Below are 14,061 nucleotides of genomic sequence, written 5' to 3'. Positions count from 1 at the left end.
GCCAGTTGAACTGATCCCTAAAGTGTTCTGCCCATCGATCCAACCTCCTGGATTGAGAATGAATTATATGCCCATCTTTATCTGAGATGGTTTCACTGATATTCGGGTTCCTAATACCGGTTTCTTTAACGAGTCTGAATAGCTGCCTACTGTTACCTATTGCCGCTGCCTTTTCCATCTCTCTTGCTTTCGCTACCCACCACTGTTCACGATCATTACGTAGACTTCTTATAAGCCTGCGCTTAAGTTGGTTTACCTTATTAGCGGATATCACTGCTGATTCCACAGCTTTTCGGATGTCATTCCACGCTGCCTCGGGGTGGACACAACTTACATGGCTGCCTAACTGTTTTTCTAGTTGTTCCTGAAATATATTCTTAGCTTGCCTACCATTAAGTAGAACCCTTAGAGGCTTCCCTGCAGTGTCTTTCCTACGTCCAGTAAGACGCAGACAAATACGTGCTCGCACTAGAGCATGATCTGAATCTAAGCATGTGCCCCAGAATGAGCGACAGTCTTCTATCGAGCCCCTCCATCGGTGGCTGATAGCGATGTGATCTAATTGGGTCCAACGTTGGGACGAATTCGGGGGTCGCCAGGTCAAAAGATGTTTTTCCTTATGCTTAAAGTTAGTATTTGCAAGAAATAGGCGGTTATCTGAGCATAGCTGCAACAGACGGTCGCCATTATCTGTTCTTTTCGCCATGACACCATAAGATCCACCCAGGTGTCCTTCCCTTTCACTTAGTTTACCTACTTGAGCATTAAAGTCACCTGCTACTATTACTACATCAGAACGCCTAGCTTCTCGGAGAAGGTCAGAAAGTTTCCTGTAGAACTCATCTTTTATATCGTCTGAGCTGCAGTCAGTGGGAGAGTAGGCAGAGACGACGAAGAGGCAACGACGAATTTCCCTATCTTTCCGAGTCCTTACTGATCCGTTTAGTCGAACAGCGCATAGACGACTGTCTACTGGGATCCAGTCTAAAAGAGCTAGTTCTGCCCTAGGACTTAATGCTATACCTACTCCAGCGAGGCCACGGGAAGCAGCGTCAGGGCTTCCAGATACACGGAGCGTGTATCGAGATGAAACTTTATTTTGATTAGGTGCGGTCAAATGAATGACACTACTCGGATCTTGTATGCGCGTTTCGGAGACGCAGCACACATCGATGGTGTAAGATTCTAGAGTTCTAGCTAAGGAAGCCTGTTGTCCTATTTGGCACAATGTTCGGACATTAAAAGTTCCTATATGTAGTTTAGAGCGTGGTTTCAAGAGACCAGGAATAACGTTCTGTGTACTCGAATCGTTTGCCCTAGCGGTGCGACGCGATAAAAGGACGTGGGAAGGGTTAGTCGAGGAGATAACAGAGTTATTAGGTGTAGGAAGGATTTGAAAGCGACCAACTTGGTCTTGTGTGCAGTTAAGGGTATGAGGGCTAGTATCACTTCCCGGCTGCCCACACCGTGGAAGGGTATTTCTTGAGGGACCTGAAAAAGAAGTTGGATTAGTGTTGGTCTTAACGACCTGGGAGCGTGACCGCAGTGCCCAAGGGACATCTGCTTGAGGCCGGTCACGCACGGCCTTTTTGTGGGGGATTTTTGACGTGTTAGCTCCGTTCTTCAAAAGTCCTTACCGCCGGAGACGGAAATCCGTGGGATAAGGCGAGGTGTGCATTTTTAGGGTCGACCTTTTCTAACCCCACCCCTCCTTGTGGGAAGGCAGCATCGCTGTCATGCTGGTTGTCTGAAGGAAACACCTTACTGCTTTCACACCTCTGTACAGTCAGCAGTACGACTTCGCCTTCGGACCTTGGGATTGCTGCTTTTAGTCTCACCGCTCTTCAACCGACCTGTCTGGCATGGTAGGACCTTGAGGAACGATTGTTCCAGCCAGCATAGCTCGATTGGATCATCACGATAGGCAAGCCCGACCACCACGTCAAGGTAGCAGCAACGGTCGGGCTCTATTACCTACACAACAAACAGTCCTCGTTCATCTCTATGATCATTTGTCAAAGCATATACTGGAGCTTTCAGTGTTCGATACGACGACAGCTTTCCTAGTCTATACTTTAGAATCTCGCGCCAACCATGTATACTACGTCTCCGAAACGCGAATTCAGAATCGAAATACGTCAGTCACTTGACTACACCTTATCAATACAAAGAACCAGGGCGGTTTACATTTAGTGAATAAACTGGAAAATTGTAATCTCTGGGACGACCAAATTCTGTAGCGATGTAGAACTTTTGATGACGATTTTAGAGTTCGGCTGGTTTAGCGAATCAAATACTTAATACATTCTAATCCAATTATTGGCGGATAACATTGACAATTCGCTTTCTTTTGATTCTCCGATAACATTTCTAGATCGTCAATAATGGTTCGTAAATTATTGATATGTTTTTTCTGTACCTTTGTTTCTAGCTTGTGGAACATCAAGATATTAAAACCAAAGGTATTAGTACGTCTGAATATAATTGTATTACGAATGTTGAGGTATTCCTTCGAATGAATACACCACAATCCAGTAGAAATTCAGTTGATCTCAATTCAACCTTGAAAACGTCAACTACTTTATCTAATTGAGAGATTATGTTTTGCAAAACAACTATTCGCATTTTGGAGTCGTATGGCTTCACTTTTTAAAAATAATCACTAAATACATACTTTTAATGTCTGACAATTACCCGTTAATTAGCTGATCAAGATGAATACTAACTTGAACCTCCGATCTTATGTACAATAATAATAATAATATTTTGAGTGGTCGGAACTCCCAATATATTGTTTTTTTGAAGTGTCTATATTATCATGTGCATTAACAATATTACCTGTTGTACGCCTGAAAAGTTCATGCAGTCCCAGTTAAAATGAAATTAAGTAAGACAAGGCTAGGAAGTTTCATTGTAATATCAGTTACAAAATTAATGGGATTTTTAAATTCGCCACTTACATCGGAGCTTGTGAAGTCTACAGTAAACAATGGTTTTGTAAGCACCTATTCTGTCTTAAGATGGAATTTAAAATAAGTAGTGTAATTCGCGTGCAAGAGTGAGGCTGCAAGACGGGTACCCACCCAAACGGACGCCTCAGTAAATGCAGTCCGATGCATGTATCCTCTTTTTAGGTCATACAAAGACATTCGTAACAACGCACGGAAAAATCGACAGAAAAATCTTCGGTATTTAACATTTTTATGAAGTAGCATATTATATTTGAATTGATAAACAACCATAACTAGGATAACGATCAAGTTTTTCAATTTGGTAAAGTACACATCAATTACGATACGAAAGATTGCTTGATTGAACGAAGCTACATATAACTTGGACTGTGAGCACATCTAATAAAGAACCAGATTTATCTTTAACAATTTCAGTAAGTACATGTTAATTGTGCAGTGTCACTGGTGTTTAGCTTCAAACTTCTGATATACAAAACTTCTTTTCTTGATGAATGTCTACCATAAGGCATTTGATGCCCCACCAGGAGGTTGTTTGGTTCGAATCCCCGTGCGTATTGGACGACTATCATCGTACTGAGCTCCTAAAAAAGATGTTGACAAAAGTTGAATGTAACACTTCACAAGAACTGAACAGTTCAAAAATAGCTGGAACATTGCTTCACCAACTTTAAATACACCATCGCAGATGTAAGCAAAAAAGGGTATAAGGTAATCAATTTTCAGTCTATAACTTGTTTACACATACACTCATCGTTCATTTTCTTTATTGGATCAACTGACCATAAAACTATAATCCTAATGCTTGAGGTTTTTCTTTCCAAGTTTCGATATTCAGCAGTCTTTAATATTTATTTCATTAGTCATACATTAACGTGGGTATGCTAAAAGTAGATTAGTCTTTATTTAGGTTTCTATATTTCAGTTAGCTACATTGTAGTAAACGAGAACACCAGTGGGAACAATCAAATTTATTTGGACACAAAATTACGGAATCTCTTGATAAAATCTGAGAACCATACAGTAAATTCTTCATTTGCAAACTACCAATCAATTATTTCGAACTTAACTGTTCCTTCGTTTCAGCACTCTCTGTTCTTCTCTTCTCAATCTTTTGCCCCTAGGCACATTAATTCTGATTGATGATACATACTACTTATTTCTGTCGACATCAGTAACACACACCACAACACAACTGTTCGTTAAGGATATCGTAGTAAACGAAATCGTCGAAAAGAAAATTTTCTTCGTTTAAACGTCTTGACATTGTAGTATTATCCATGTAACCAATATTTATTTAAACACGTTGAAGACGGTTCAGCGAAGAAAATCTTCCTTCCGGAATATGTTATTATTTTTGTACAAGCAGGTTTTTAGTTAGTTTTACACAATAAAATAGAGAATTGCTACGTCATGTAACAAAGTTATCACAAATGGTGAAACGTTTTCATCTTTAAGACTAATATATAAATTATACTCGATAAGCGATTCATAAAGACTAGAAAATATATAACACTGAAGATATTACAATACAATCTTTTTATAATCCTCGTATATGTGAATGTGCATGTAATAGTATGCCCCTAAATATGTGACTAGTGATTCTATTTGGCTATTTTACTAATTCAACGGAAATTAGAATTTTACAAACCTAAGTTGAATCTTATTTCTAACGTGGTACACATAGCTATCTCTAGCTCTTATAATTGGTTAACTCAACCAACAGCGTCGCACCATGCGCTTCATTATTCCGCTATTTCGACCTATAACACTAATTCTTTGAAGATGCTGCTAAACACAACGGCACCGAGGAACTATTAGTCACAAATTGGACTTTCCAGTTACAATAGTAAATTATGATTGGTAGAGTTGGATCAAATAATTTTCCAAAGGTTTGCAGATACGATTGATCACATATTTCACAGGATGCTAACATAAATTGACGCTTTACAACTCTATTAATTGATAGGTCAACGTTAATTGTGACTTAATGGTTTGCATTTGACATTTTGACCATCAAGTCAAGGACTTGAATTTATGCTAAGTGTTTCAGGTTGAGCTAAGCAATAGTATGCCTGACAACGATATTACACGTTAAAGATTTTTGTATTCAGGCTTTTGGATAACTACTTGACTGTTCCTTAGTCTCATTTTATTAATTTGTGTGTTCATCAAGCATTAATTCACTAAACGTTTGGATCATACTAATATGGCTTTTAGGTTCGGATATATGCATAGGACTTTACCAGTTTATTCATCGGATCAGCAAATAACCCAATAATTTAAGGACTAATATTTGATTTTCTGATTACTGGTTATAATATTCCACGCTCCAAATGAAAAACATCAAGATAACAGCAATTTGCAGTTGTTTCTTTTGCGAATTTCCTAGACTCTGATTCTATGTTCTCTTAGATCATAGTCTTTTCGGTCAAGGAGATACCCAAATAAGGCATGAACTTGCCATCTGAATCTTAAAATATTACTTTCTCAAGTAGTTTACCGTTCGTAGTTATTACTATAAATTTCAAATTTACTCCCATCAACCTAATCACTGTAGTTGCATTTGGTTATTTGATGAATAGCTCAACATGAATATAACATGTTATAAACTGAAACGAATAACATCGAAGGATAATTCTGTGGGTAGGATGTTTTTTAAATAAACCTACCGCTCAGAGAGAAACTGGATTCCTGCATATTCCGACCACCTGAACGTGTAGGTGAGCGAGGGCGCAAGCCCTCAGCATCTGACCCCACTGACGCTTTTTCTGTACCATTATTGATGATGGCATCTTTCATTGGACCAGTGAATTCTGTGGATATAGGACCAGTATATGAATCACGAATTACAGGTTTGATTGAACGCATCTACAGAAAAAATTTGTAGAAAATAATTAGTGGATAACTTATAGCAGACAGCAATAAGCAATTGTGAACGATCAAAGGGCTTCAAATGAAGAATTTCAGGTTAGCCTTCCTTAAAAATTTATGAAGATTAACTTCCCAAATCTTTTTGTGACCTAATAACCAAGTAAATATTTGAACTTTCCGTTTTCAAATCTATGTTTTGTTAACATAATCTTTGGATGAAAGTGATTCAAACAAAAACAGTAAATCTACTAAAGATGAAACTAAGGTATAGTGTATCAGAAATCCATGGGATAATTTTATGACATCTTTATGCTGCATTCTAAAAGTTTAACTAAGGCGTATGGTTTTTTTTTACCAATGAAATCAATACTTCCTAATAAAAGATCGTTGTAATGTAATAACTTGAATGTTTTCATTCAGACATTCCAGACACGACTTAAGTGAAGAAATATTATTTTAAATCAGCTAATCATAATGATCTGAAACGAATACACAGCTTTGCATTTGAATATAAAATTTAATTCTATCAAAATAGTATCGAGTAAATTACCCGTATAATAGTGAGGAAATGCTGGGATTTGTAGGTTAACAAAACACCACATACACCAAATAACTACTTAAGTATAAGAATTATGATGTGGAATATTCGTTGAGGAGTTTACCAACAACAGTCGAATGATTTTAGAGCAAGGCAAGTTAAACAAATGGACTTCTTCAGTCAGCAGTCATGGCTCCAATCAGAAAAAATATCACAACATGGATAGATCACTTGATTTGATAGTCCTACGTAATCATGGCATATCACGTTTTTGAACTTCTGTGATTTCTGACTAACTGACCGAAACTTATGTAAAAGTGTGCAGCATACGAAACCATAAATATCACTCAGAAAATTGCACATAGTCCTAACCATAATGAGATAGAATTCACTAAAGGTGCTAATGACGGTATCTAATATTGATAACAGTTAAATATACATTACAATCATTTACAACTAACCAGCGCCAGTCTTTTTGTTCGCTCGAAAATGTAAGGTGAAAACGGTAAAGCTGGTACAAAACGACCTGCACCCTGAGTTACTCTAAGTTCTCCATCCTCCAGAACAACCCGACCAGCAGAGACCACGACTACAGGTACGCCATGGCACTGAAGACCTTCAAATATGTTGAAGTCAACATTTTCGTGGTTATTTTTTGCTGATATCGTGCGAGTTGCATCACCATCCCAAATAACCAAATCGGCATCACTCCCAACATCGATCCTTCCCTTGTGTGGGTAGAGGTTAAAGACTTTCGCAGCATTTGTACTAGTCACAGCAACAAACTTGCATGGGTCTATAAAACCAGACATCTAACAAATAAAGACATGTTTAATAGCGGTTTTCATAAAATTAAAGTAGCAAATTACCACTCCTCTCTCCCAAACAACTGACATTCGATCCTCTACCCCATTGACTCCAGATGGGATTTTGCGGAAATCATCCTTTCCCACAGCTTTCTGTTCAGTTTTGAAAGTACAGTGACCACTAGCAGTACATTCCAGAACCCCAGTGGAGACGTAACGCATCAGCTTGTCTGGAGTATTAGGGTTAACTCTTAGTGGAGGAGACAGAACATATCCCGCAGAATGACGCCAGCAACTGTCCTTATAATGTGTACCATCAGCACCCAGTGCAGCGGCTAATGTTTCACCCACAACAACATTTCCATTCCAACGAGCTTCTGATATTTGATCTGCTGCTTTCGGGCTAGTGACTTGAAGAATATATAGAGGACAACCAGCAGCATCAGCTAAAGAAATCGCTCGATGTGTAGCTTCAATCTCCGCCTGTAAAAATAAACAGAAACATTTTATTTCATAAAGTCGATAATTTAAGTGTCAAACAAACAGCAAATAAGACCGTGGTATGATAGTTATTCAAACACTAAAGTGTCTTGAAGCAATAACACCAGTTCTATGGTCCCATATGCTTCGAAAACTCAGCCTATAAACGAAGTACTTATTGATGATTTATGTCTTCTGATTTTTCATAAATCAAGAAGTTATCCTTCTGTCAACCATTAATAATCACAGGAATCTTTTTTCGATACTGTAAATTGAGGTGTGGTGAATGTTGACGTTTTGGAATGTTAGTGAAAAGATGTTTATATTTGTAGATATCACGAACAAAAAAACTAATTACTCAAGCAGAGGGATTTGCTTGATTGACAATCTTGTCTCAGATACATTAAAACTCTTTAACACGAAATCCCGGCGAGACCATAATTTATGGACGACCTTTGAACGATTTTCAAGTGACCTTGAGATATATTAGCCAATCAGTAAACAGTCAGAACGAAGTAAAAATATATTATACAAAACCAAAGAATTGGGGTGGATACACTTTTTCTGTTAAGTGATCCGAATTAGTTGGGATGAAAGAATACTATTCATCAGTCACATAGGTTTTAAACTATATAATGAATCACCAAGTCATAAATTTATTAGCAGAATATGAATAACAGTATTTGAGCAACTCTATATACTAGTTTTATGTTTCTAATAGGACTATTTTTGCATTAAAAAATGAAATAACCACCAAGATCCTAGCTCCCAAACGTACTTTAATTTAAATGCATCATTTGCCATACTAAGGATCAAGAGAACCTTACTTTTATAGCTGGTGGTTACCACTTATTACACGTCATCAAGTGCTAGTAAAGCTTATACACGTGTTCCTCTAACAAATAAAAAAACAACACCTTTAGAATGCAATAGATCCTATGAACACATTAAAATTGTTCTTTTATGGTAGAATTACTTACTACTTCTACAAAACTTTAAAATAATCTCCAAATTTCCTGCATCATTTTTAGGACTTACATATAATTGAGTAAACACATTATGGTTCATAAAATTGCGACACAAAACTTACGTTATCGACTCCCTAAAGCTAAATAATGAAAAAAAATCCGATATGCTTTGGTATAACCGACAAGAGGAATCTACCTTTGAAGTGTTTAAGCAAATTATTCAGATAATTCGATGTTACAGAACGCATATTAAAGGTTATTTATTACCAACTTATTTACTTGAACACAAATATTGATGCAATGAGGCTCCAAATATATATGCGCCACACTGCGTGCTGGAATAATAACCGGGTGCCAAAGCCAAAGCAGGTGGTTTTTTTTAGGTGACCACATCTAGAGCCTTTGACTTAAAGGTCTAGTCCACAAGGCAGTGGACCGACGTAAGAAGATGCCGTCCTATGGTAGTCGGTGATCGGCAGTGAGTTCACACACCGCTGTTTCCCTCAGGATCATGCAGCCTACGTGCACCATTGGTTTGGAATCAAGGTTTTCCAACTACCCTAGATGGACCATAATTATCCACCAAGCCGCTTAGAAGGCCGGACATTCGCTTTTCGTCCTCTTAATTTCGTAAACAAGACCCCGCCAAAAAGCGATAAGTGGGACTTTTCTGGCAGAGGCTGTATACGCGTACCCATGTTAGGCACTACGATAGGGAGATTGGACTCTCCCGCCATCAGCTGTATCAAGACATTTGAGGGAAACAGAATGTCACTGCTAAGATGTTAGAGGGAATAGAAGGAGAAACCCAGCAGGGAGTAAAAATATCTGGTAAGAGTTGTTATATGGAAATGTTTTAGAAAAACATCCTAAAAATATTTTAAGACCATAACTAACCATTTCTGGGTGTGAATACAAGTAACCCTCTGGGCCAGTTATACCGTCATTGTATATTTTCGACTCTAGTATCTTGACCAATTTTCCATTCTCTGCATGAACTTGAAGAACAGCACCAAGATCTTTACACCTCTTAGCGATTTCGAAGAAATCACCGTCATCTACTAACATGTCGTTCGTATTTGACAAAAAAACCCTAAAAGAATTCACTCCCTTTTCTTTGACTAGTAGCTCCATTTCTTTGGATATTTTGGAATCGTACTGAAACAAGATGAAGTGCATCGAATAGTCACAACAGGCTTTGGAATCTGCTGCCTGACGTGACTTTTCATACATATCCAAAAGTGAAGATTTTGTAGGGACAATACAATTGACTGAAACATAAGTGATTTCAAAAGAACAGACTTATGGTAGTAGTTCCCCCAGCAAGTGCTGCTCTCGTACCAGAATAAAAATCATCCGACGTATTCAAACCAAAACAAGAGGAATCAAAGCATGTATGAGGATCAACACCACCTAAAAAAACAGGATAATAATCTACACTTAAAAATTTGGATGACCTGGGATGACCATCCTTCCTGATGCCTCAATGATCCTGACTCCTCCTGGAATCGAAAGCTGACTACCTACTTGTCTGCACAAAATTAAGTTACATGACAATATACCTTATAACACCATCTTCAATATAGATATCAGCAGTAAACATACGATCATCATTGACTACCTTCCCTCCTTTAATTAGTAAACGATTTTGGGAACTCTTTTTGATGATTCAATACGTAATTTTTACGTTACCTGTAGGTGCATAGGGAGTTTCTTTACCCCTACTTGCACACGTGAGTCATTCATTGCACTAAAACAGTAGCGCAATGTTTGAATTGCCACCAGAATACGCCATACTTAAACCCTTAAAAATACAATTGACAAGACCTTTCATTTTAGCCTATCGTAAACGTTGATTTGAGGTCATTATTAGGCCTGATTAGTCGTTATTTTTCGTTCTATAGATCATGAAAACTTGGAAGTATGGTCTTCAAATACTTCTTTTTATTATAAATTGTTAGAAACCATTATCGCCCTAGCTCTATTTCGACACATTATTGATATTATCAGATATGACTCACGAAACTCTTCATCCGTATTTGACTTAGTCTTCATAAGTGGTAGTGGAGTAAGTCAATTCAAGTTCCTTCCACCTGTTTACTTTGGTGATAGACACACCAATGGGGAGTAGTGATCATGCGACCATCTTATTCAGCTTTATGGATGATATGGTCTGTCAAGCAGTTACGCCGACCCGTCCCAACATATGGGATGCAGACACGAAGGCGATCGTGCAGCGTCGACCGTAAACTCGGAAGTCCACTGCACTGCGTCAATAGGAGATACATGGGCTCATTTCCATCAGTTATATAATCAAGTAATTCAACCAATTACACCATGGACAGACCCAAAGAAGAAAAAACATGTCCATCCCTGGAAAAACCAGGATACTTGACGTCTGCTAAGAAAAAAAAGATGTTTAAACGTCGTCATCATCCCTGACATAGTAAATAAGATAGAGAGCTACGGGTACATGAGCGCTATTAGTAAAAATGTGATAGCAGTTGACTTAATATATAATCAAGCAGCTGGAGACTGTTGTTGCAGACAAATTACAGGAAAGAACTCGCCATTGGATTGCCAAACTAATTACAGAAGAGAGTGCATCTCAAAGAAGAAACCATGGTGGAGTAATTTGAGACAGTTTTCACTCAGCAACCTATTATAGATTAAGGACTGAGCATAAAAAATCCCCAGATTGCCTGTTTACCTCACACTTCAATCAAGACGACAAACTGAAGGCCCGAAGCATTTAAGACACGGGAAAATCAGCAGGGCCGGATGAAGTATTATTATTCTACATCGTTCTCCATTAATCTTTCCCGGGCTTTTAAGTAAAGACTTTGCTGTTTTGTGGAGAGTGCTGAAGGCAGTTTGCAAGGTGTCTAGTGAATCTTTTGAAGTCATTATTAATATGTTTGTGGAAAGACATCTTAAGTCTTGCAAACTCTTGGCAGGTGTTATCTTATCAGCTACTAACCATCTACTTCATTCATATCTTTCTCCTTGTATATCTTCTGGTAGAACTAGACGTAAATACATTAAAATCTATGCACGCAAGCAAATCTACCAAAATTCTGTAATACCTTACCTAGCAAATTTACTTTGTGACGAACAGGCTGTTGAAGTTGACCTAGTAAATAACCTGTATTCTTTAGCATGTCTCAAATTTGGTAATTTGGACAGACCTAGATTTTTTAAACCTTTTTTCATTTCTTTTCTGTTTTTTGGTAAAAAAAACTTGTTGAGATAACTCGTGCTGAGAATTCCATATTGTACCAGATTATAATATTGAATAAAGCCTCAAATAATAATAAGTACTTTGAAATCATGTTCTGAGTGTGTATTTACGACATTGCATATCATGTACAATTTACACGGACTTAGATATTTCACCGAAATCATGGACTGATCATTTTAGGACACCATTGAAAACCTAGAAGCACTGGACGGTTGTCTCCTGCTAGTGTGAGGTTCTTCAGAAGTGCTCATCCGCGATCCGTAAGATTCGAACCCAGGTCCTTTGGCGTTGCGTGAACACTTAGCCTGTAGACCAGTGGAATGGCATCTAACGAACTTAGGTATTCTGACTAGGTTGTATAAGAACCTACTGATGCCTATCAGTGTGGCCATGTGTCTACACGCACATTGATGGATGTAAAAGGTAAACGGGTATAGAGCAGGAGAAGATTGGATGCTCGTAGTTTGGCCACATGATGATGTTTTGGTTAAAACGAAACACAGCCCTCAAGTTCAAATCCCATTTGGCTTTAAGACGGACACTTGCCAGGCTAGATAATAAAATGTTAACCACAGCATGTCTAATCTTAGTTAGATCCAGGTCTAAAAACTTCATTCAGGCCGCCAGTCTCCACTTAAAACGTGATTCGGTTGGAGTAGAAAAAGTATAGTAGGCAGCTACTCGTGCAATCACAGTACTCTGAGGTCTATTATATACAGGGCAGCTTGAGAGAGTAGAATCTCTTAATGTCCTACCGTAGATTAAGATGCGGTCTAATCCTAAAGTATTAATCAGATCAGACGAATTTTTCGCTTTTTCTTTCTATCAGAACAGGACAAAGTAGAGTACGTAGCAGATGAGTACAGAAGATTAGGACTAACTAAATACTCGTGGCATGCAGATTTCCACGCCGAGTCATCAACTCATGGAATCTGCTATCTGGATCATTGGTGTCCGAACCCTAAACTGACTGATTCAGGAGAATATTAGACACTCTCAGAAGCCCACTAAAAAAGGACTAATACAAGCCGTATACATTCGTCCACATAGACAAGTTTGAAATCTAAACCACAAATTTGAATATTTTGTATTCCCCACACTTTTCGTGAGCTTGTACAAATTGATCGATTCCTTTACATTTCCTTTTTGTTGTATTATTACGGTCTCGCATCACTTGTGGTTAATAGTATCCAGTGGCCTGGCTAACAACGCCGTAGCTCTTCTAGAGTTACTGCCGGTCCCAAGCCCGTGTAAAGGAGGAGGGTTGGGCGTGGTGTTAGCGACCCTATCCCATAGAAAAACCAAATCTCTTAAAAAGAACTAATCAGAAAAAATAAGTCAAACCATTTAAACTCTGCCGTGGAAGTTGAAAGAAGAATGATGAAACCTCAGAATAATACCCGAGATTCTTCGGAAATCACGAGATCGATGCCTCTTCTAACAACCAGAGCAACACTCCTTATAGGTACATCGAACGTCCGGATAATGTGTGAGACTGGGAAGACTAGTCAAATAGCAATGGAAATGGGAAGATACAAATTGACAGTACTCGGATTCAGCGAAACCCATTGAACCGAAGCTCGACAGCAAAGGCTAGATACGGCAGAGATGCTGATGTACTCCGGTCATGAAGATGAAAATGCTCCACACATTTAGGGAGTTGCTCTGATGTTGTGCAAAGAAGCACGTAAATCATTACTGGGTTGGAATCTCATGGATCCGGGATCATCAAAGCATTATTCAAAACAAAGGAGGAAGGGACCACAATGAACGTTATCCAATGTTATGCACCCACCAATGATAGCAACGACGACGATAAAGATCAGTACTACTCGAGGTTGCAATCAATCATGGCGAAGTGCTCACGAAATGACCTAATGGGAAACCTAAATGCCAAAGTTGAAGGGGACAATACAGGATAGGAAAATATAATGGGACGACATGGACTGGGAGGGCTTTGCAAATCTATGTGCATTCAACACATTGATCATAAGTGGCACAATATTCCCTTATAAACACATACACAGAGCTACATGGATCTCACCGGACCACGCTACAGAGAACCAAAAAGATCATATTTGTATCAACAAACCTTCAGAAGGACAATGGGAGCTGTGAGAACCAGGAGAGGAGCTGACCTAGCCAAAGATCAACACCTAGTTGTGGCCAAGACGAAACTGAAGCT

At 38.5% G+C, this 14,061-nt stretch overlaps 2 protein-coding genes across 4 annotated transcripts in view; one reads left to right on the top strand and one right to left on the bottom strand.

Moving 5' to 3' along the window:
- Positions 1-2,785, top strand: part of Smp_168340 (hypothetical protein) — a gene marked incomplete at its 5' end in the record, with an annotated part of 36,357 nt that extends 33,572 nt beyond the window's left edge. Inside the window, one exon of the mRNA XM_018799235.1 lies at positions 2,432-2,785. Coding sequence (XP_018651044.1) covers positions 2,432-2,593 — 162 coding nt within the window. The 3' untranslated portion in view covers positions 2,594-2,785. The remainder of the gene's footprint in view (positions 1-2,431) is intronic.
- A 409-nt stretch (positions 2,786-3,194) lies between these two features.
- Positions 3,195-10,414, bottom strand: Smp_085110.1 (the record flags this gene model as incomplete). 3 transcript variants are annotated; one of them, XM_018799232.1, is made up of 9 exons in its annotated part: positions 10,328-10,414; positions 10,198-10,292; positions 10,093-10,166; positions 9,938-10,048; positions 9,533-9,906; positions 7,251-7,670; positions 6,843-7,193; positions 5,642-5,840; positions 3,468-3,553 (listed from the first exon to the last, which is right to left on the bottom strand). In XM_018799232.1, exons 1-9 carry the CDS (start codon positions 10,379-10,381, stop codon positions 3,468-3,470), a joined length of 1,764 nt encoding a protein of 587 aa, XP_018651041.1. In that variant the 5' UTR covers positions 10,382-10,414. The 3 variants fall into 3 exon arrangements, with proteins under 3 accessions (XP_018651043.1, XP_018651041.1, XP_018651042.1); XM_018799233.1 differs by having other exon boundaries at positions 10,093-10,158; XM_018799234.1 differs by having other exon boundaries at positions 3,195-3,553; positions 9,938-10,158.
- Between the last annotated feature and the right edge of the window lie 3,647 nt (positions 10,415-14,061).

The sequence above is a fragment of the Schistosoma mansoni genome, chromosome 3 (genome assembly GCF_000237925.1).
Source record: "Schistosoma mansoni strain Puerto Rico chromosome 3, complete genome".
In the NCBI taxonomy this organism is placed as follows: domain Eukaryota; kingdom Metazoa; phylum Platyhelminthes; class Trematoda; order Strigeidida; family Schistosomatidae; genus Schistosoma; species Schistosoma mansoni.
This window is presented reverse-complemented; position numbering and strand designations above follow the sequence as displayed.